Source organism: Epinephelus lanceolatus, chromosome 21 (assembly GCF_041903045.1).
Source record: "Epinephelus lanceolatus isolate andai-2023 chromosome 21, ASM4190304v1, whole genome shotgun sequence".
Taxonomy (NCBI): domain Eukaryota; kingdom Metazoa; phylum Chordata; class Actinopteri; order Perciformes; family Serranidae; genus Epinephelus; species Epinephelus lanceolatus.
In genome coordinates, this window is record NC_135754.1 from 24,383,118 (window position 1) to 24,407,465 (window position 24,348).

The window sequence follows — 24,348 nt, forward strand, 5'->3', positions numbered from 1 at the left end:
ATTCAGGCTTTTGCGCTTCATGCTTCCAGTGCGCCCTCCCCCGTGCCTGTTGTCCGGTTACTGGGGTCCATCGGGGGCTCCCCCAGGTGAACACAAGGATCACACCCATACAACAGCCCGAACAAGGGGGGATGACTGAAAGAAGTTGTGTGATCCAGAAAACCCGGCGGTTCTGACGGTGCTGTTTCCAAGAGGCGCAGTCCTCCATAAAACAAAATGATGTCTGCTATAGAGACTGGTGCCCCCGTGTACCAACCTGCACAGCTGCTCAACTGGGTCTATATGTCTTTGCAAGACACTCAAAGCAGCACTTTCGATGCGTTCAAAGCCGAGTCGGACGCCGCTCCTCAGGACATGAGCATCTCCAAGCGCAGCGCAGCTGATCTGAGCGCCAACTATCTCAACAACTTCTTCCATCTGAGGAGTGAGGTAGAATTCATGTCGCTCATAGTCCTGATTAACACTTTGCATGGCTTTGTTGAAACTTTCGTCCACTCATTCATCTTTTTTTTCCCTTCCTGCATGTCAAACATCTCTCTCCTAGATGAATATGAAAGACACATATTTCACTCCAGTTATTTTGGTTGCCCATACAGTAAACCTCACCTGCATGCCTTCATTGGGTCGCACTGTGGTGAGTGGGTAGTACATGAATATGTGTTTTGTACCCTGGTATAGTGCCTGAGTGTGTTCAGACTGTTCTGGTGTCAGTGTGCAGCTGGAGGGGGGAATGGCAGGTTGAGAAAGACCTCTCACAAGGTTTTTTAAAAATGTTAGAGTTCACCCTGGCCGGCCTCTGCTTGGTCAGAGGAGTGTGTTCACTCAGTGCTGCTTCATTTAATACTGACCCATTTAGGGAAAAGTAGATCATTAAAAATTGAGTTCTGAATGTTGGCACAAATTAAATCTAAATTTACTCTGCTTTAACTTAAAGTCACTCTTTTTATTTTAAAAATGACACAATGTACAGTAATGGCACACATGCCGCAGACATGCAGTGGTTTCATGTCTCATGCAGAACATTACCCACATGTGCATCTGATCACAATTCTCTTTCTGTGATGCCTTCAGAGTAAACAGCCAGTGTCTGCAGGCTGTTCTTCATGTTTGCCCCTGCGGTGCCATAGCACCCGTCTCCTCCAGAGGCACAATGATGCTGATTGTGCCATGTCAATGCAACAAGTTAAAGGCACGCACGACAAAGGCATTTTGTTCGGACGAGGAAACGAATACTATTGGCCCCACAGTGTAAATGCAGTAAGGGCAGCACATCTGCAGAGCTGAAATAATGTCGGCTACTGTCACAGACACAAACAGGAGAATCAATCAGGGTGATGGACTGACACGCTGCCTCGAATGCTCTTTCATTGTAGAGTCAGCACAACAATAATCTTTCTCTCTCTGACAGGCCTTGAACAACAATTTCTACAAGAGCTCCTCGCCCTACGGGTCCCTCAACAATATCGTGGACGGCCTGAGCTCTCTGGCGGACCATTTCTCAGACCTCTCCCTGTCCCCCGAGACACGCAAGCCCAGCAAAAGACCGCCGCCCAACTACCTGTGCCACCTCTGCTTCAACAAAGGCCATTACATCAAAGATTGCCCTCAGGTGAGCCAGTCAGTGGTGCTGTACGTCAGTCAGGTGCAGAAACTGCTGAGCACTGTGTGGGTTGTTAAAGCTGTCCATCAAATACACCACATGAAGTGAAAATCATGACGTGAATATGATCTGATTGCAGATGTAGATAGACTCTTCACCCCCTTTTGAAAACCTAATTGTAATAAAACTGTAAATCCAAGTTAGAATATTACATCTGCATTATTTTTCCAGTGTGAAATAGATTCCTCAGCACATATTTGAGTTAAATGTACCACCCCAGGTTGGTAATGAGCAGCAGATGCCAGATTGGATCTCGGAGCTGGCCTTAATGAAAGATGATAGGTTTCTCTGTGGAACTAGGCACGACCTCTACTCCAAACACGAGAGAAATAATACCACTGCTTTATGTGCAGCTGCGGTTCCCCATTGATCATGTTCGGAGGGAAATGCCTGACATTTGTTAAGTGTAATGGAAATAATCACATGACTGATGGACAATATGTGTCCAAGAAGTGATGTAGCGAAAAGTAGAAATTCAAATAGCTGGTAAACCCTTACTGGTAAATCATATAAAGGAGTCATATGAAGTGTTATTGCTTCCTTTTGTGAGGCAAACAGAGCATTTGAAGGCTGCAACTTAATTCCATAGATGATGATTGAGTGATCTGATGGCAGTTTAAAGGGACAGTTCACCCTCAAATTAAAAAAAACATATTTTTCCTCTTACCTGTAGTGCTATGTATTAATCTAGATTATTTTGGTGAGAGTTGCTGGGTGTTGGAGATATCGACTGTAGAGATGTCTGCCTTCTATCAAATATAATGGAACTAGATGGCACTCAGCTTGTGGTGCTCAAAACGCCAAAAAAAAAAATACATTTGAAAAACTCAACAGCAATGTCTCTTTCCAGAAATCATGACCAGCTTACTCAAGATAATCAACAGACCTTGTTGTGAGCAGTTTCATGTAGGAACTATTTTTCTAGGGAACTACACCCACCAACCAAATCGCCGCACAGAAGGAAGTGTGCATCTACTGCTAGCTCACCTAACACCGCTGAGCTAGCTGACGTTATAGCTCAGCTGAGGAGGATGCCATGAATATTTACATCTCACGCTGTCATAACTATGAGCCACTTGCCCATGAGTAGTAATCCACAGACCTTAATGTGAGCAGTTTCATGTAGGAACTATTTTCTTTATATCCAACTACACCCACCAACCCTATCACTGTGCAGAAGGAAGTGTGCATATACTCACGGCCAAGAGGATCATGTCTATGACAGCGTGAAATGTAAACTTTGATAGTGTCCTCAGCTGAGTTGAAACGTTAGCTAGCTCAGTGGTGCTAGGTGAGCTAGCAGTAGATGACCACTTCCTTCTGAGTGGTGATATGGTTGGTCGGTAGAAGAAAAATAGTTCCTACATGAAACTGCTCACAACAAGAGGCCCGTTTCCACTGAAGAAGTTCCTGGTACTATTTGGGGGGCAGGAACTACTACAGGAACGTCCTCTCGCTCGGCCCTCTCAACCGCCGTGTCTCCACTGAGAGAGAGCGGAGTACGAGGAAGGTTCCTGTAAAGTTACGGGCTCTGGATGTGACGTAATCGTTGCGCGACCATTTACTGGGGCAACGTAGGGACGCCGTTAGCTGATAGCCCTTAGCGGTGTCTGTAATAACTCACTAAATGGCCCGTGACAAAAATAAAAAATTCCAGTGGATATCTTAGTTACAACATGATTGAGCTATCTGGAGTAGTTTCATGTCGTATCCGACAACGGGAGGCTTTTAACAGATGATGTCCTGATGTTAGCTTTGCTGCTGCTGTTAGCTGTCCCTGTCAGCAGCAGCCACTGATGCTTTCTAGACATCGTGATTTCCCATAACTGAATAAATACCACACATAGCAACACAAAACTGCTTTGCTAGCTCAATCATGTTGTAACTAAGATATCCGCTGGAAAGAATATTTTTTTCACGGGCCATTTAGTGAGTTTTTTTTACATGGCGGAGGAAGCTATATGAACGAGCTAATCCTCGTCTGCTGAGTTTTAAAAATGCCGGCTATTTTGTTGCTTTCTGTTGACATCACATCCCTCCTTGAGTATATCCAATCAGCACCAAGTAATCCCCAAGCCCCAGCCGGGAGTCTTTCAGGGCCGCTCTGAGTACCTACTCCGAGGCAGGGACTTGTTTAGCCCCCGTAAAAGTTCCGGATCTCTGTCCTTTGGGGGTGGTTCCTGCGGTGGAGACACGCACCAACGGCCCCAGCCCCGTAAAATTACCCTGAAGTTCCTGCGGTGGAAACGGGCCTAAGGTCTGTGGATTATCTTGAGTAACTGGGTCATGATTTCTGAAATGAGACATTGCTGTTGAGTGTTTCAAATGTGCTTTTTGGCACTTTAAACACCATAATCTGAGTACCATTTAGTTCCATTATACTCAACAGAAGGCAGACATCTCTAAGGCCAATATCTCAAACACTTAGCAATAGAGATGTACCGATACGTTTTCCTTCCCAATACCGATTATGATCCCTGAACCTTAGGTATCTGCCGATACCGAGTACCGATGCGATATCAGCATGTATAAAAAAAATAAAAATGGATGGGATATGAATTGTTGTATGTCTCAACTCCTAAAACTCTATGTAAAATGTTAAGAAATAAATACATAATAGTAGAATGAATGCCATAAAACTTTTTTTTATTATTATTATCATCCAGTGTTGACACAGATCAAGACACACGTTAAAGTGCAGCCACACAATTTGGTAAAAAAAAAAGACATTTTAAAGGCTACAGTAGAATGCTTTTTAAACTCTGCTCCCTTTTCCTTTTCGTTTGCCTGTAGTGTGTGTATGCGTAATGACGTGAGGCATTATGTGGTATCGGATTGGTCGTAGGCTGTACTTGCCGATACCCGATTACGTATTTTAGGTATTTCCGATACTGGTATCGGTATCGGTACAACTCTACTTAGCAACTCACACAGAAACAATCTGGATTGATAAATAGCTCTACAGGAAAAAGAAAAAATGTGTTTTGGGGTGAACTGTCCCTTTAAATCTTTTCTATAAGTTCCAGTTTTTTGTCAGTTTATACCAGAGATATTCAGACATACTGTCACAATAAATATGCCAGAAAGCCAAGTTTTTTAGAGTATCTAATGCACAAGAAGGGGGTTACATTTAAAACAAAAGACATTGTTGGTGCAAGAGATCAATTAATTAGCTATGGCGTAACATTTTAAATATTTCTGGTAGCCCCACTTCTTGGTGTGTGTTGAATCCCTGCTGTATGAAGCCATAGTCAGATATTTTGGGAATAACACTTATTTGCATTTTAACTGCAAGTTAAATGAGAAAATTAGATACCACCCTCACATCTGTACAGTAAATATGTTGCTGGAGCTAGCAGCATGTTAGCTTGCTTAGTGTTAAGAATGGAAACAGCTAACCGGACTCTGTTTAAAGACCACAAATGTGTTAATTAGTAAGCGTTAGAGGTGTTGATAGGTAGATTTTTATTTACTTTGGGCAGAGTCAGGCTAGCTGTTTCCCTGTTTCCAGTCGTTATGCTAAGCTAAGCTACCCATCTGCTCACTCCCGCTATCCTACACTTACTGTACAGACGTGAGTGGTATCAATCTTCTCATCTAACTCTCTGCAAGCAATTGAATAAGTGCATTTGCCAAAGATTCCTTTAAGTAAAAAACAGAGGAGAACTGTAAGAGCCTGTCCATCAGCTCACATCTGTCCTGGCCACATTTCGATCACAGTCTCTGAGAGCTTTTCGCCTCCATCACTGCCAACACGGAGGAGATGCAGTTCAGAAATGGACACAGACAGTGGAGGAATGTGAGGAATGTGCAGAAAATAATTTGCAGTAAGTTTATAGCTCTTAACATTTTCACATGTGGGCACACCTGGACTAACAAAAAGCGTGTGCTGCTGTCAGTTCCTCAATTTCAAGGATGTGTTTAAAAAATTGCTCAAAAGAAGCTCTAAACCACTTTCACTTCACTGAGATTTATTTTTGAGCATATATCAGTCTTCAGGGCCTCTTTGACCCTGAGCAGGAGGAAAACTGTCTACATCATTACAGTTTTTGCACAGCATCTTTCTTTCAAATAAGAAAAAAGGAAAGGCATTAATCATAGCATTACAAAGTCACTTGTTTAAAAGCTGTCTTTTATGGAGTGGTATAAAACATCTTATTAGCAGCAGTGAGTTTCTTTTGACTGTTTGTTGCGGGCTTCCATAGCTGACTGGTTTGCGCTGGAGCCGAAGTGAACACGAATCAAAGAATGTCACGGCTCAGTAAGATGAGAGAAGAAGCACACAGGAAGTGGGTGTGCAGGTCCTTTAACAGCCCCTCTCTGGGTGGAATGGGGCCCATGTCAACTCAAAAAGTCTGCGTCTTTGATAAAGAAACACATGGCACGTCAGTGAAGGCCTTAGGTGATGAAAAATAATCAAAAGTGCCAGTTAAGGTGGAGCCCATGAGATTTGAGTTGCAGCCCTACTGAAAGGTATTAGATATGCCATCCGTGCTGCGCTTGGCATGTGAGCAGTAAACATCCTGTTGACAGCATAGCGGAGAGTTGGGTTACTCGCTTCACCAGAGGGTTAAGATGTCAAAGGATTACTTTGAGATATTTACGATTCTCCTCTGCGGCCACGCCCCTTAAAATGTGCAAAATCTGGAAACCATTTCTGCTGGCTGGCTCTGGGCCGCTCTGCTTTAAAAAGATGATGTCAGATTTTATCATGTGGTGCTAATATTTCAGACCCATAGCGATGATTACGGAGCCGTTGTCATGACAAAAGGCCTCTTCAGTTGAAGCTGAGCTGAACGTTCTTTTGAAGCCGTAACTAATGAACAAACTGGTTTTTGTTCTGTTGGGTGGAATCTGAGGTATTTTTAGCTCAAGACAACTGAAATACATACTGTTGGTACACTTTTGATGTTTTACTATGCGTTGGGTTGCAGGGAAATCTCTTCATTTCCAAATTGCTATTAAAGCACAGTAGGTCTACTGTGCTTTTCCGTATTTCCTGTCATATATAGCATTACAATGATGGACATTCATATTAAATGTGGTCAAAAAATGAGGTAAACATATGTAAAAGTAATTCCTGTGAGCAAAAACATCAGATTTCCAACTGTAAATTGCCCACTCTGTTTTCAACGCTTTTCTACTTGGCAACAAGATGACGTCAGCTCATTACAGATTTCATTATGTGGTCAAACGTAATCTTCGTGGCCATTGCTGTAAATTTCTCCCTTATTTCAGATCATAGTCCTGCTGGAACATGTCCAGTTGTGTTTAGAAGCTTTTACTAGTTTTAACTAGATTTTTAACAAGAGAAAGTGCTGCTGTACTCAGTCATTCCCCGGCTGCCAGTACACCACTACATGTAGCTACATGCTAACGTCAGGGAAACATTTAAACCTGGTTGCTGTTGTTTTGAATTTCTCCCTGATTTCAGATTATAATCCTACTGTAACATGTCAGGTTGTTATGAAGCTTTTATTGGTGATTTGTAATGGAAGAAAGTGCCACTACACACAGTCATTTCCCGACTGCAAGTACACTGCTACATGTAGCTATATGCTAACATCAGGGAAACATGTAAACCTGGTAGCCGATGTTTTGAATTTCTCCCTTATTTCAGATCATAATCCTCCAGGAACATGTCCAGCTGTGCTTAGAGGCTTTTACTTGTGATTTTTAATGAGAGAAAGTGCTGCTATACACAGTCATTCCCTGGCTGCAAGTATACTGCTAGTGCTACGTGTAGCTACATGCTAACGTCAGGGAAACATGTAAACCTGGTTGCCAGCGTTGTAAATTTCTCCTGAATTTTGGATCATGTTCCTGCTGGAACATGTTCAGCTGAGTTAACAAGCTTAAATTGGCATTTTTTATGGGAGAAAGTGCCGCTATACACAGTCATTCCCTGGCTGCAAGTATACTGCTAGTGCTACGTGTAGCTACATGCTAACGCCAGGGAAACATATAAACCTGGTTGCCAGGGTTGTAAATTTCTCCTGAATTTTGGATCATGTTCCTCCTGGAACATGGTCAGCTGAGTTAACAAGCTTAAATTGGCATTTTTTATGGGAGAAAGTGCCACTATACACAGTCATTCCCTGGTTGCCAGTACACTGCTACATGCAACTACATGCTAACATCATGGAAACGTGAACCTGGTTGCAAATGTTGTTCATTTCTCCCCGATTTTGGATTTTATGGGAGAAAGTGCTACTATACACAGTAATGCAGCTGCAAGTACACTGCTACATATAGCTGCATGCTAACGTCAGGGAAACATGTGATCTTGGTTGCTGATGTGATGAATTTCTCCCTGATTTTGGATTACACTCCTGTTGGAGCATGTTTCCAGCTTCAAACTACAATTGGTGATTTTTTGGGGGGAGAAAATGCTGCTTTACACATTCACCAGTTGCAGGTACACTGCTACATGTAGCAACATTCCAGCTGCAACATGTTCAGCTGTGTTAACTTTAATTAAAGCCTCAAAACCAGCCACAACAAGTAAAAGATCCATCTTTAAAGTCGTAGACAGTTAGCACGGTGAATTGAGTTTCTTTTTCTCAGACTCCAGCTGCTGCAAGAAGCTGCAAAACATCCTTTTATTGTATAGGTACAGTTTACTAATGTATGTAAAACTCTCCACAGTATGAACAGTGGTTACATGAGATTCAGAACCAGCCACAACTCAGCCCTGAGCAGAGTGACCGTCTACTATTGACCAATCAACGCACTGCAGTGTTCACAGCTCCACCTTTTAGTACCAGATCTGTGTGCTAGGTACCCCAACAGATGGGGGACCAAAAATGGGGACGGTACAGAACGGTTCTATTGGTACCATCCACAACTTTTCACAGTGGAAACGGAAAAAAAAAGTGTATCGAACTGAACTGTACCGTACTGTCCTGCTTGGTGGAAACAGGGCTTTATGGAAACCTTGAATACAAGTATGAATCTGAAAATGAGCATAACAGGTCCTCTGTAACTAAATGTCTTTATCGGAAAATGATCTGCCCTCTGTATGGTTCGATTACAAAACTGTTTGGGTTTTCGACTTCATTGCTAAATGTCTAGCAAGTTTAACACCTTTCACCCTTTGACCCAGGGTCACAGCATTATAATGACCCCTTGCCAATTAAGTAGCTGAACCTGGTTACTGTACAGAGAATACACTAGTAACAGTGTGCTGACAGTACATGGGTGTATGGTGGGAAGAGCCTGGGCTAAATAAGGAGAGCATTGTTTCTCCAGAGGGGCTGTGGAACCAAAGGTCAGGAAGTCAGGCTGTATTGTTCGCTCAGCTCTGCTTGGCTGCAGTCATCTCCGTCTCTCTCTGTCTCTGTCTATGCAGAGGGGCGGCTGTCGGACACAAGTTTAAAGGGCCAGCGAGCAGCTGCCCAGAGATGTCTGCATACAGAGTGTGTTTTTGGAAACAGTGGGTATTACAGGAAGTGGGTGTATGTCTTTACTGTTAAAGTTTAATCAGGTTTGAATGGAAGGAAAAAGTCTGCTTTGATAATTACTTTGGAAAGAGGAACTTTTGATAGGCTTACAGATGGAATTTCTGATTTATGTTTTGTCTTTGAAGGTTGACACAGATATTTTTAGTTCTTAGTTGCATAAGTTCTAACCAGTAATTTATGATTCAATATTCAATATCCGTACAGTAACTCTAATAGGTTGCTTTCCATTAAAGGACACATTCAACACCTTTCCAAGAAAATGCCTCCCTAACAATACAATTTGTTGTTTCTAAACTTCTTTTTTTATACAGATTAAACAGACAAGATACAATCTGTGAGTTCTTGAAAGAATCAAGCTCACTTTTTCCCTTCGTTTCTAGTCTTCATGCTAAGCTGGCTAACTGGCCGCGGGCTGTACTCAAACTTAATATTTAGCATACAGATATGACAGTGCTATCAATCGTTTTTACGTTCACGCTCTTGGCAAGCAAGCAAATAAAAGTCTTTCCCAAATTTTCAAACGTATCTTTAAAATAAAATGAAAAGAACTTCCAACACATTTATTTAATCTTTATCAGGCAGGGAAAACTTCTAAATTTGGACAACCATCTATCACCACAACATAAGAATAAATGAATTTCAAGAGCAACCACTCTGGATCTGCCCTGCCTAATAAAGTCAAAAACACCAGTGAGAAAAAAATAATTTTATCCTTCTGAGACCTGAACTTTTGTTTGGTGTACTTTTTTAATTTCTCCTAGTTATTTTGGATTAATTGTAAGTATAAAAACCAAACATTGTCAATGATAATAAAGTCCCAATGTCCTCAAATGAGATGACAGTAAAGTCTCAATGTCCTTCAATGAGCGGATGATAAAGTCCCAATGTCTTCAAACAAGTTCTTTCTAATTAACAGCATCATGACTTGTTACTGTTGCTAAAATTGGTATAGTCTGTACGTCATATCAAACTACAACAGTTATTAATCATGAAAACAAGTTTCAACCATGAAATGTGAGGTTAGGGTTAGGTTTTGGACCTTGTTCACTTTTGTATTGGGGTCAGCTGCAGACTGACTTGGTAGAAACGGCAGCCATCTTGTTTTTACATGGATTAGTGTATTGTTGTCTTACTACCACTAGATGGCACAAAGAAGTGTCCATGAATGAGGACAACAGGTCTAAGTTAAGCAGAATGAAGTATAAGGTCCAGTAAATCCAAAATGTAATGTCCTCATATGAGGATGCCGGGATACAGCAAACCACAGATATGTTACATTTGCGCATTATAATGTAGTGGATACGCTGAAACTGTGGTTAATGTGTGGTTAGGTTTTGGCACAGACAACACTTGGTTATGGGTAGGAAAAGGTCGTGTCTTGGAGTAAAATACCCACTTTTTGGAGCACAATCCCAGCAGGAAACGCAGCAATGTCTTGGTAAAATCAACCACTTTTCATGCCGCTATCCCCGGGGGAAAACAGTGACAGGTCACTAAAACAAAAGTGGTTTGTTGGTCTGGAATGGTGGTCTGCTTTGGTCAGCAGCTTAGAAGGCGTCTTGCCTGGGTGGCACATCTTCCACCATCCCGTCCACCTCCAGATGACTAAGTCAGTTACACCAAAAGTTGATATGATACGTATGAAACGAACGACTGTAATGTATTCGTGGTTTGCAGAAATGTACAATTTCCATTTTCTTCTGGTCAGTTTTAAAGGAACAGCTCAACATTTTGGGAAACATGGATATTCACATTCTTGCTGAGAGTTACGTTATAAGATTGATACCATGAAATGTACAAATACACAGCTGGCAAACTGCCGTGTTCCGATGTCCACTTATATATTAAACCTACGAGACATTTTGAGCACAACTGCTCTTCATCACACTAAAGTTCAGACTGATACCACTCTCATATCAGTCCATTAAATATGAAGCAACAGCCAGGAGATGGGTAGCTTAGCAGTATACAGACTGGAAATGGGGAAACAGCTAGCCTGGCTCTGTCCAAAGGTGCCAGCATGTCTAAAGCTCGCTACTTAACACGCTGTTTTGTATTTGTTTAATCGGTATTTAAAGTTTAGAATGTTTTTATGGTGATATCTCAGTTTAAATACTAATAATGACATTAGTGTTGTTTTTCAACTGGACTCCGTTCTTCAGGTGGAGCGATACAGCTCATCTGTTCATGTGTAACTGGTGAGTCTCAAGCAACACAGTCTGATTACTGCTGCTTTGGTCCTTTTGTTTTTACTGCTGATAAACGTCTTATCTGTCCTCAGTATGCTGTCTGTTGCTTTTGGCCGGATCATCTGCTGAGGAGGATGAGTAAGATAGAGGAAACCCTGGTATGTGGGGTAGATAGACTCCCTCTGATAAACAGTGGCTGTCATCTACCCACAGCTAATGAACGTATAGGAAAAGAATGCTGCAGATCTCAGTTTTTATGTGTTTGCTTGCTTCAGAGATAAATCACTTTAATGTCCTGGAGGACTGGGTCATTTACAGGGGGGGAGGAAAGGGAAATGAGGGTGAAATCTTCAGTTTCCCTCTCCGTGGCTCTAAATATACGTCCTGTATCACATCTTTCGTTATAGTTTGTTTCATTACCTGTCAAACTGGAAGTTATTCTTGAGGTTTAAAGCTCATTCCTGACCCTGAATCCTACCTGCTGTTCTAAAACTTTCAAGTGCATTACATGAAGAGAAGTTTGCTTAGTTGTCATGGTGTGGAATTGACATTTATGGAGCTCTTAAACTTGTTTTGTGTTGCCTCCTGATGTAGTTGTTGGTTGTAAAACAAATTAAACTTCTTCTAAATCACAATATATAGAGTATAAGAAGTAAATGTTGGGGAGATATACCGCATTTAAGGATTGTGGAAGCTAAAACAGATTTTCAGAATTTGGGGGCCAAACCAAATGTTGAGTTTTAGGTGCAAAATATCAAATGCTGGATTTGTTGGCAATATATTATATTTCAGTATTGGGACAAAAAACAAATCACTGAGGCACAAGATTAACTAATGGTATTTGGAAGTGCCATTTCAAACTTTGGGATTATGTAAAGTGCATTTTATAAACAGTTTAAGCATCCTGGTCTTATTCCCAACTCATTAAATACTGACGCTTTCTCACTGGCCCTCTGGGTCAGTTACCGATGCTTTGAGACACCCTTTAGCAGTGGTATGAAACACACTGGGCGACAGCATTTTTTGATGCTCCAAGCAACTGCTGTCGTATAAAAAGCAAGAAAGTCCACATAGGGTGGGTGGAAGGGGAGGTGTAGACTGCTGTTCGTGTTCCGTGTGAAACCAAAATGTATGTCACAGACTGTATGCACATTCCCAGAGCTAGCCCAGGATGGGAGTGTGTTACTTTCTCAAGAGAGGGAGTTCAAGTATGTCAGGGTCTTGAGATGGAGCATGGATCAGCGGTTTGGCGCAGTGTCTGGAGTAATGCAGGAGCCCGACTGTCTTGGTGAAGAGGGAGCTGAGCCAGAAGGCGAAGCTTTTGATTTACTGGTCCATCTACATCCCAGCCCTCACCTATGGTCATGAGCTCTGGGTAGTGACTGAAAGAATGAGAATGCGGACACAAGTGGCCGAAATTAGTTTCCTCCATGGGGTTGCTGGGCTCATCCTTAGAGACAGGTTGAGGAGCTCGGACACCCGGAGGGAGCTCGGAGTAGAGCTGCTGCCCCTTCGTGTTGAAAGGGGTTAGTTGAGGTGGTTCGGGCATCTGATCAGGATGCCTCCTGGGCGCCTCTTGTTAGGGGTGTTCTGGACACCAGGCCCCGGGGCAGACCCAGAACACGCTGGAGAGATTACATATCTCGTCTGGCCTAGGAACGCCTTGGGGTCCCCCAAGTGGAGCTAGAAAGCGTTGCTTGGGAGAGGGACGTCTGGGGTGCTTTGCTTGGCCTGTTGCCCCGGTGACCTAGTCCTGAATAAGCGGATGAAAATGGATGGATTGATGGATGGCCTGGCCTTTAATGAGCGGAAACTGAACATTTCCAGTGAAAACGGATGTTTATTTTGAAAAGACACAATACATGTAATGAGTGTAAATTGATATGCTGTCCCAGAGTGTCCAAAACACTGGGGGAGGGGGAGCCTGATACCTGAGCCCCATAGTTTGACATGTAGGACCACGAACCAAGTGTCGGTATTTGATGAGTTGGAAGGGATAATGTGCTGTGTTCAGGGGTGCATATAAATTCTGGGATTTGGGGGTACTATACCAAATTTGGGGATTTTGTGTGGGAGGATTAATGATACACTTATTGCTAGCAAATAACTTCCATTTAGTTGAGTAACCGGGAGGGTGGTATGAAGGGTATGAAGGTAGATTTACTCACTTAAGAGAGGCTGTGAAAGGCTATAATGCCACCTGTACATAAATTAGAGACATGTTTGACTGCCCCTTCAAAAAGTAACTGCATATGTTCTTGTGTTTACCCTGTTGACGGCAGTGAAAGAATCATTCTCACAACACTGACTGTAACTGCACCAATTACTGAACATCACAGTGAAGTCAAACTCATTGTTGTGGCTTGTTAGCGACCTCCATATAATCACTTGTGCCTTCTTAAATCTCGCTCAGCTGTGTTTCGTTGAAAGTTGGAAATATTGTGCTGTTGCATTTCTTGTTTGTCTGCCAGCACACCTGCTCCTGTCCATCACCCTGCGTGAAACATAACGCCAGTTTACAGCTGCATATGTCGTCAACTTGCCCACAGCCAGGACTGGAGCCCAGTCAGAGTGTGCGCTGGTAGATAATCCTCCTTCTATGAAAGCGGCACTGTGCGTGAATGCTGAGAAGAATAATGTCGGTGAATGTGTGTGTGTGAGGAAATCCTTCTACTAGTTTAAAGGCTCTGCACGCTCTGAACAATGGGATTGATGCAAGATTGAAAATCCATGTAGGGAAATAGAAAACCAATTGTTTGCTCTGTGGCCTCCAGTTGTTTTTATCTAATCATATTTGTTTTGGAGAGGGGGGAGGTTAATCTGTTCAGTATTTCAGATGTGCAAGATTTGCAGAAAGGCTGCATGGAAGGATTACAGCATCGTATACAGTAACTGTTGTCATAATCTAATATGTCTGTCAAAGTAATACTTCAGATAAAGACACAGGATTGGATTTCCTTAATATTTTCAGTTATACTTGCTTTGTGCCTTGTGACAATTGTGACATACAGTATAATCAGACATATAATGTAAAGGATTTTCAGATTTACTAATATATTTGTTTTAAATAGGGTTGTAACTAATGATTATTTTATTATTTTTTTGTAACGTGAAAAGTATCCACACCATAGTCCGACATCTTTAGAATCACCAGATGTTCAACAAAGTAGAATTTTTATCATACTTGGATGTAGGACAACAACTATTATTCAGCGTGACATCTTCAGATAGCTTGTTTTCTCCGACTAACACTTCCAAACCCACAACTATTTATTTTACCATGATATAAAACTGAGAAAAGCAGTAAATCCTCACCTCGTAAAAGCAGGAACCAGAGAATGTTTGGCATTTCTGCCTCACATATAACCAGCAATTAACTGATTATTATTACTGATTACTCATCAAATCTTTTCACCCTCTGGATGCAGTAATGATTGTTTTTTAATGCTACGTCTTTAAAGGGCACTTTCCGATTTTCAACCTGCTTTGCATCACAACAATGACGGTAGTATGCGTAAATGAGCTATGGTAAAGTTCCCTCCATCTTATGAGAGCCTTGATCTCCCTGCTCATCTCTCAGCTAATTTTTCTCTGGTTCTAGGGCTGTTGCTTGAACTACAGATAATACCTCTGCATTTTTGTATGCCCACCATTACAGAAACAAACACCCCTTTTCCATCATATTAGCTCTGGTTTTTGAAGTGGTTCCAGTCAGGTTTCTTGGAGCCCTGGTGCTATCTAGTGAACCAGCCTGCATTTCTAACAGTTTGGAGCAGAACCAACAATGGGGATGGTACAGAACGGTTCCATTGGTACCATCCACAACTATTCACAGTGGAAACAGAAAAAAAGCATGCAGAACTGTACAGTACCATACTGCCTGGTGGAAACGGGGCTATGGAGCACCAATTTCAAAAGAATTTGCATCTCTCTACTGCATAAACCCCAGCTTTATGAAAAGATATTCTTTCCAGCAGTGAAATACTTCTTTAAGGAAAATAGAAAGTCATCAGCGTGTTGATTTAAACCCTCCTGGAGAATTGATTTCACATGATAATGCAAAGTGTCACTTAAGTCGACACAGGAGTCTTTAAAACACAGGAGACCTATTGCAGTGGATTTCAGTCTGGGCAGTAATGTGTTGTTTTGCTTTGGTAACAGCTGGGCTTCTCCCTGATGCTGTGGGGGTCTGATACAAATTAAAGCCAGCGAGGGAGGGAGAGCACTGCGGGTTTGTTAGTGTGGAGTAATTGACCACATGGTATCCAAGAGGCTTGGTGTTGCTGTGTTCTCCAGGATGAATGTCTCATGGGGCTATGGAAGTGGGGGAGAGAGTGGATGAGGGAGAGAGAAAGGAGGAGGAAGAGGAGGAGGAGGGGGTGAGGATTTGGAGTAGTCCATTGTTTATCCTGATGGTTTCCAGATGATGGCAGAGGGAGGCAGCCAACCTCCTGGGCCTCTCTCACCAGGCTGCAAGGATCTGGGCCAAGCTTATCTGCTGCAGCCTTAAAATCTGGCTTTACATCGCTCCGTGCACTCTGGAGCTGATTTAAGTTACACAACTGGAGTTATGGCTTTTGGATGGGACGACTTGTAATGCACATAATAAATGAATTTAACATCTATTTATCTTAAAACAAAACAGTTTCTCACACATGGTTTGAGGCTGTAAAGATCTTCGATCAAATATGGAGAGTTGTTTTTTGGGGAAAATGTGTTTGTGCCTATTTGAATTTATTACTGTGTGAAAAGAAAAGGGGCCAAAAATGGAAAGTTTTCATCAAAGAACCAAGTCTTAAACATTACGCCTTTATGTTTTCAGCCATGCTAATGGTGTGGCTTTGAGGATGGTAATGTTGGTCGCTCAGTTGGTCCACCACTTTGGTCCAGACTGGAATATTTCAACAACTACTGGATGGAGCCCCCCTAGAAATAAAGTTTGTATACACTAACTTGAAATATTCATTCAGTCATTTTCCATAACTGCTTATCCTGTTAGCTGTCACAAGTGTGCTGGAGCCTATCCCAGCTGGCACTGGGGAGAGCAGTGGGGTACACCCTGGACAGGTCGCCAGACTATCACAGGGCTGACACATAGAGACAGAAAACCATTCACACTCACATTCACAGTCACCAATTAACCTAACCTGCACCTTTGGTCTGTGGGAGGAAGCCGGAGTACACGGAGGAAGCCCACGCTGACACAGGGAGAGCATGCAGGCTCCACCCCGGGTTTGAACTAGTAAACCTCTTCATGTGAGGCGACAAAGCTAACCACTGCACCTCCGTGCCGCCCCTTAACTAGAAACAGCAAATATGTTTTTGGAGGAAACATTATGCTGAGAAAACCACATTTTCTGAGAAAACGTACCTAATTAATGTACCTGGCAAGTTGCAAAAATGTTGTTGTTGAACGTATTGGCAAAGTATTCACTGACAATTTTGTTTTCTGCCAAAATAGGCAACCTTGCAAGACACTATCCACTCGTACTGACTACTACATTAGGGTATGGCCACACCTAAGCAACTGCACATGAGTGACCGTTGCTTGCTAAGGCAATATTACTGCTGAATGTCGGCAGTGCCAGATTTGATGCACACGGAAAGCTAATTTGCTAGCTTATTATGTTAGCTAGTTTGCAAGTAAATACAGCAAAATATGATATTATTGGTACATTTTCTTACGTTCTGTGCCTGCCTCCAAACTCACTGCCAGCCAGGCAGCAACTCTAACCCTGGGGCACCTTGTATTCTCACAGCCTGTATTGTACAATATCAGCTGGTTAGATACAGTAACAATCAATGTCTCCTCCGCACATACTTCTTTGCTATTGGTTTGCTGGTTAAAGTTCACCAAGGTTAAACTCCACACAATACGAAGATATGAATTTCCTTTGCCAACGCAGGTGAATGTTTTATTCGCCCCTTTGCTTGAAACCTTTCCGAACCTAAATCAAAGTGCTTCTGTTGCCTAACCCTGAGACAGGAGTCCAGATGTGAACCCAGGATTCTCATGTCACGTTTCTGCACTCTGTCCGACCAGCTCCACATTAATGTGGTGTTCCATTAAATCAAAGAAATGTCTCTGAACATTCTCCAGGCAGGGATTACGTTATCACCACAATGTAATTATGAATGCAATTCATTCATATACAAACATAATTTCTAGACAGGGCTGTGGTACTGAGGTTCTCATTTGTGGTTTAGAGTGAAACATCTCAACAACTCTCAGATGAATTTACATAAAGTTTTGAAGCAGACATTTATGTTCTCCAGAAGATGAATCCTGCTGACTGTGATCCCCTGACTCTACATGTGGTGTGTAGTGTAGTTCAGAGGGAAATGTCCCAACAGCTATCGGATAAATTGGCATGGAATTTGGTGCAGACATTATTGTCTCTGTAAGGATGAATTGTAACTTTGGTGAGTTTTCTTGTAGCACCATCATAAGATCATGAGATAAACTGTTTTTTGATCAAATAGCTGCAAGACTAATTCTTGTCAACCTCAGCCGTTTTTTGAGTTTAGTGCTAATTAGCGTATGATAGCATGCTAACCAAGCAGCAACCTCTGGCGCTGAAAAATCTAGCCAACATGACATGCCAAAAACTGCAGTTCTTTAAACGACCACTTGAGGCTAGCTATAGAAGTCTATCCTCACAGACCCAAATGTTTACAATAGAAATATACGCGTTTACAGCCTGGTACAAAAAACAGTCTTGTCTTTATAGTTGATCTCTCCATTTATGACAGCTGTACGAAGGGTGAATTTTCATTTTACTCACCTGTTTACATTTTATTGAGGTTTAAAGTTACACATTATTAAGGGTGAGGCTGCTTGAATGACAGCTGTCTGCCAATAGTGTTCTCGGCTCCTCATAAGGTCATTTTTGTCAGGGCGTCATGGTGAAGAATGATGATAGTCGGCAGAATTAAGTGTCTAGATGAGCTCAGGGCTACTGTTCGTTGTTTGTTGTTTTGTGGTGAAGACTGCAATTAAGCCATTGTTGTGAAGGGCACCTGAACGCCTCACCATCCCTCCTTCTGCAGAGTGGTCTGGACCACTAGACGCTAGCAGCTAATAACGAGTCAAGCAAGAATTAATGTTGACAAACAAGTGTGTTCCCAACTAAGGTTCAGAGCCAGTAAGCTGTCACTGAGAGAGAAAACACTAAGTACCGTTAGCATGACTGTGGACTTTTATGCTGCTTTCCATTTGCACTAGGAAGTCAGAATTTCCGAGTTCCCGGTCTAGGATGCCCCCTTAAGACGGATTTCAGATGGAGAAACCTCACCAACCCTGACCTCGAAATTCAAAATGGCTGCTCCGCACATCAAGAGTCGTGAAAGCTGTCATAATATATTGTTAATTAGTACTTCTGTCTTATTTGTGTCTCATTAAAACAGTCTTGTACACAGTACTGTCCAATTTATATCTGTGGACATGTTGCTACTGTGTTTGCTATGGTAATGCATCGTAATTGATTGGTATTGCTAATAGCTGACAGCAATTCTAGCTAGGTTAGGCCAGAACAGTGGTTCCCAATTGTTGGGTCCTTGTCCAAAAGAGGGTCGCGGGTCCATTCTGAATGGACCACAAGTAACTTGCGAACCTATCAAGTTTGTAAAAAAACAAACTTTACTTTGAAGTACAATGAATTTCATGCACAAGCTTTTATTTTGAAGTGCTGTTTAATGCTGTAGAGTAAGCGAATAACAGACAGCTGCTTGAGAGACAGCAAAGTAGTTTGACGGCATGGCCAAAAGAAAGCATAACGTTGAATATACACTTTGTGGACCATGAACTAATGACTAAGGACGAATCTGGACCCTGTGGCTGGGCCCGTTGGGAACCACTGGGCTAGAACTGGTAGAGCTTGGTTTTCCGACTTGTACTGGGACGTGGCTCCAACCTCCGACTTCCAAAGTAAATGGAACACAGCCTTAGCGTTGCTTAAATGGGCTACAGTTTCCATTTCTTGAAGAGTCTTTTACAGTCTGTTGTGATGATTTGATCAAATCATGCTACTGTTTTCCGAAATATGTCAAATTGCATTTAAGTAGTAACAAATGTGTCATTTTGCACGCATTACCTTTATTTTGATATAGATATCGGAAAACTACTCACACTTATATTGAGATATTTATCTTGGCCATATGGTTTCCCACAAACATGCAGCACAGGGTCTGAGTTAAAGCAATATTTATTCAAAAAATATAAAATATTAAGTGTATATTCCAGGAGGACAGTGAAAGACATTCTTAGGTGTGTTAAATAAACTAGTTGTGTTATGAGTACAGAAGGCTCGATGATGGATTTATGCACTTTTCTGCCTTCACTCAAACTTTCCTGCTTTCCATAGGAGCATCCAGTCACTGTCAGGTCATAAGTGTGATTTTCATGTGTCAGTTGCCAGTGTCACAGCTTTGATGGGACCAGTGGAAACTCCGGACTGTGCCATGGCCTTTGCTGCCCTGTGGGCTCCAGACTCTAGGTAGAGTTTGTTTTGCTTGTTCTGCAGAATGAAAGCTGTTTCCTCCCTCAGGAAGATGATGCTCTGTCCGCTCTCCCTGTGGGCGCTTGAGAAAGAGGGATGTCATCAAAAGTGACCTCCCACAGTGCCTCATGGTGGCTAAATGATGCAAACACAGGCCTCAAAATGCTTCACAGTGGCCTCCACACTCAGGGACTCCACTGTTGGAACCTTAAACATATTTTGCTTAACGCATGTAGTCCTGGAAATGAATAAAATGATCTGTGAGAAGTTTCGAACCTGACATATGTTCCTGCTGTGAAATCAAAACAAGATTTGACGTTTAACTCCTCCGGTGGTGCGGGTTCAGTTTTAATTTTGACTTGCCCTACTTTTCAGCAGAGGTGCTTTTTAATTTAAACCAGTCTTGTCGAGATGATTTCGTTGTGATGAGTTTAGGATTTTGTCATGTTATACAAGTGCAGAGTTCATCTGGGTTTTATTTCCTCCCTGCTAAGATCTTTGTGTCCTGATTGGTGGATCGGGGCCAGCTGGGAGGGATGACTGAGAGGCTGAGGTATTTGTCCTATAGCAGGGAGGCCTCTACCATTGGTCCCCCCACAGCCGGGGCCTCCTTTATGGTCCCTCGGGAACACAGCTGGAGGGAGGGAGTTCATTTCTAATGGGAAAGCTGAGACTCCTTCTTTTCTGTCCAACAAATAAATTACACTGAACCTTACAATATGTCCCAACTTCCTTGAAATAAACCATTAAAACCTTTTTTTTCAGTCTTTCTTCTACAGCACAAGGATTCTTCTACATTTAAACACTGTCCTTTTATACTTATAGTTTAGATTAGAGGCCGATAGTTTGCCTATCACTGATACATACGTATTATATTAACACTGATCAGTAAACTGAGAACAATACTGGGTTTTCTGTACAGAAATAAGAATTATAGAGTCAATATTTTTTCTGTTTTGGCTTATGGGGATAGAAAAGCTGCCGCCTCTACATTGAAATCACTGGATGCTGGCCACCACTAAGCCCTAAGGTACATAACTGGTGATCCTTACAGTGCCATCTTTACCAAAAGGTCAGCTGGCCACATTTGAGTGTGAATTGGGACCAGCACTGTTTTATATTTATCTATAAAGCTTTGATACAGATGCTTCTACCCAAGGGATAGGCAGCCTGCAGTTCCAGAGCCACATGCACATCTTTCGCCCCTCTCTAGTGGCTCTCTTTGACAAAAAATAATATGTCAATGAATAATGGTTATTTTCTAACGTTTTAATATACACCAAATAAGAAAAATGTTCTAACATTTCATCAACTAAAATGTTTGTTGGCACCTTTTCCTCTAAATTTTGCCAAACCTCAACAGCAGTAGCGCGTCTTGAGTCTCCCTTGCTAGACTAGCTTTAGATTCCAAATCCAAAAAAGGAAAAGCCTTGGAGAAAAATCAAGTATTTAATTGAGTGTGGACAGGTTTGTTTGCTTTTACCGCCAACGCTTTAAAGTCAAAGTACCGATTAATCATGAAGAGCCCACTACAGAGTCACCCCCTTGTGGTAAAACATATTAATGAATGCTCATTTAGACCTATTAATAATGTTTGTGTAAAGCTCAAATATGTTTTGCGGCTCCAGACAGATTTTTTAAACGTATTTTGGTTTAAAATGGCTCTTTTGAAAGTAAAGGTTGCCGACCCCTCACATATTTCATCCCTTTTACCTCTGAACTCACAATTTTGGTACCCGCTCATAGAATAGGTTGTTGCTTCACATTCCCTTAATCAGAACTGAACTAGGAAAAATGTCATTCTCTTGCAGTGCATCTAATACACTGAATAATCTGCAGATGACCATAAATTTAGACTAGCTGTAGCCATTATGGCTGTTTTTCATGCCTTATTTTAGATCTCTTTTTGATTGTAGGCCAAGTCCTTTTATCTATACATCGACTCCATAGGAATAGTAGTTGTCCACTATTTAAACTTTTAGCTATTATATATTATTATTATTATTATTATTATTATTATTGTTTATGGTTTTGGATGATTGCATTTATAGTTAATGTATCGATTATCTCTTTATTTGAACTTATTTTAGGTTTGCTTACTGATTGTTTCCTATGTCTTTCTTCATGCTGAATGCATGAAAATGAGGCTCTCTCTCAAGTGATTCAGTTGATAACATTTTTGACATTTGCATCTCTGAGCACTGGTTTTCCAGCTGCTACATAGAAACCAGATCAAATCTTTACTGGCTTGTAAAAGTGGGATGCAGTCTAGTTCTGGGGGGTTAGAGGAATGGCAGTATAGCGAGCCATTTCGTATTTTCACAGCTCTTGTTGTACACTCTTGACTTACTAACAAACACAAAATACTAGACCTTTGAGTAAAGGTTTGAATGAATCGATCGATATTACTATCGGCATATATGTTTTCCGATATGCGCTGATATTAAACCTTCTGGGGTGATTCACAAATAGTGTGCTTGAGTAGTTTGTCCAGCAGACTGCACCCTGACTCCAAATTTACAGTACACATATAGCCTAGCAAAGTGTGTCACTGCTGAGCGGACTGTAGGTGTGAGTCAAACATTGTCTTGACGGTAAGTTGCAAATTAGTTTGTGAAATATGACCCCATTATTTTCCCTTTTCAATTTAACTAAAATAATATGAACTCTGTCCCTGACAACCGCCATTTCACTCATGCTAATTACGTCTGTTTGCTATGCTAGCAAGCTAGCTAACGTTAGCCATAGTTTGTTGGTACAACATAGCAGATGGTGAGGTGGTGGTTTTAGTATGCTGATTGAAAACTTCAAGCTACTTTATAATTAGTTGGTGAGACACAAAGCTGGAGAGTAAATAAACACTGTCCCTCATCTTTAGCTCTGTAAACGAGCTAATGATTGCTAAATTAGCGAACTAGCTGACCACTTAGCTACTTAATACCTTGTCAACTGAGAGGAAGTCGATGTGTAAGCATGTATTCAAACTGTTTTGTTTAGGACTTGAATAACTTACAAAAGTCAGAACTTAAAGCTTAAGTTTTCTCCTTAAGTATGACACTTAAGGTTAGTTTTTCCTTAGCTTTGGAAATTACGTAAGGGTGTTGCACAGAATCTCTTAAAAGGTTTCCTTGATCAAGGAAAGACGTTAAGGCATTTACTGCACTGAAAGAGATTTTACAGCAGTAAGACTGTTTCCATGGAGACCATTTGTTTGCTTGAACATGTGCTTGTGATAGCATAGGCTACCTGTTGCCACACCTAAGTATCGTCTCACAAAGTTGGCCTGATTTTGAAAAAAAATGGCAGATAAAAAGATAGAAGGAATTCATTAAAACATCACAGGTTTTCTTCTTAAGTATGACACTTATGAATTAATTTTTCCCAAGTTGAGGGAACTACTGAAGGGTGTTGCACAGAATCCCTGAGAGGGTTTCCTTAGTTAAGTAAAAATGTTAAGGCATTTACTGTATTGAAAGATTTTACAGTGGTAAAATACTGCAGTTACCATGACAACCATTTGCTCGTGCTTATGCTTGTGATACTTTTAGTATTTTGGACAGTGGTTTAACTAACTAAAGGATTCCTTAAGCATAAAATCAAGATAAGGAGAAATCCTTAAATATGTAGGTGAACATGTGAAGATGTGTTTTGAGCAACTGATTTAATTATAAGAAAACCGTAACATGGACACCATAGGTGTTTTGTGCAACCGTCCCCTGGTTTTCCACTGTTAAAAGTCTCCCTTGAGCACATAAAGAAGAACATGGTCAGTGTAACATAATTTTACCCCGTATTAATTGGGCAAAGGTGTAACGGTTTAGTAACTGTACTGCCACTGTTCATCCTGCAACACAGCAGCAGTGAACCCTGAGCTACTGTTTGTATGACTCAATGATATGTTTTAATAAGCAAGAAAACAGCATTTCTGTGTGGAATTGAATCTATTGAAATAACCTTTCAGAATAGGAATAGCACTATTACTGCATTTAAATAGGCCTAAACTTTATATATATGTTAAAGATATGATGAATTGAAATGATCTGTTATCTCTACATTTAAAAAGACACATCTTAATAATGCCTAACTTGATAAAAATAAAATGTTCTTTCCTCTGTCACCTGCAGATGGGTAGAAAGAGACAGCGGTGTGGGACTACTTCTCCAAAGGTGGTGTTGTAGTTGTCTGCAATAAGCAAAGATAAGCCGGGACTCTAGCAACAGTCTTAAACAGTCTAATTAAGTTATTTCTCAATAAAGCAGCCTTCTGAGTACCTCGGCATGGTCATATTGGTGCAAAATCCAAGCACAAAAATGTACTATATCGCCTGCCACTTTATACCATATTTGTATAATACTACACCTACACTTACTATATTGCACCTACTATGTTATACTATATTAGACACATACTACACTGTTTCTATAATGTTATATTTTATTCTCTGTTCAATCCTTTGTAATCTTGCTGTACTACATGTTATGTTATTCCTTACACTTTACACTTTATCTCATTAGTCGAGTGTACACTTTTAATATAGA

At 41.3% G+C, this 24,348-nt stretch overlaps 1 protein-coding gene across 2 annotated transcripts in view; it reads left to right on the forward strand.

The window, feature by feature from the left end:
- Positions 1–24,348, forward strand: part of LOC117246965 (zinc finger CCHC domain-containing protein 24-like) — a 31,026-nt gene continuing 6,678 nt past the window's right edge. The window contains exons 1-2 of one of the 2 annotated variants that reach the window (XM_033611021.2): positions 1–429; positions 1,409–1,609. In XM_033611021.2, the coding sequence (XP_033466912.1) occupies positions 217–429; positions 1,409–1,609 (414 nt within the window). In that variant the 5' untranslated portion in view covers positions 1–216. Of the gene's footprint in view, positions 430–522; positions 635–1,408; positions 1,610–24,348 lie in introns of those variants that run through there. The other variant, XM_078163450.1, reaches the window with a different exon arrangement.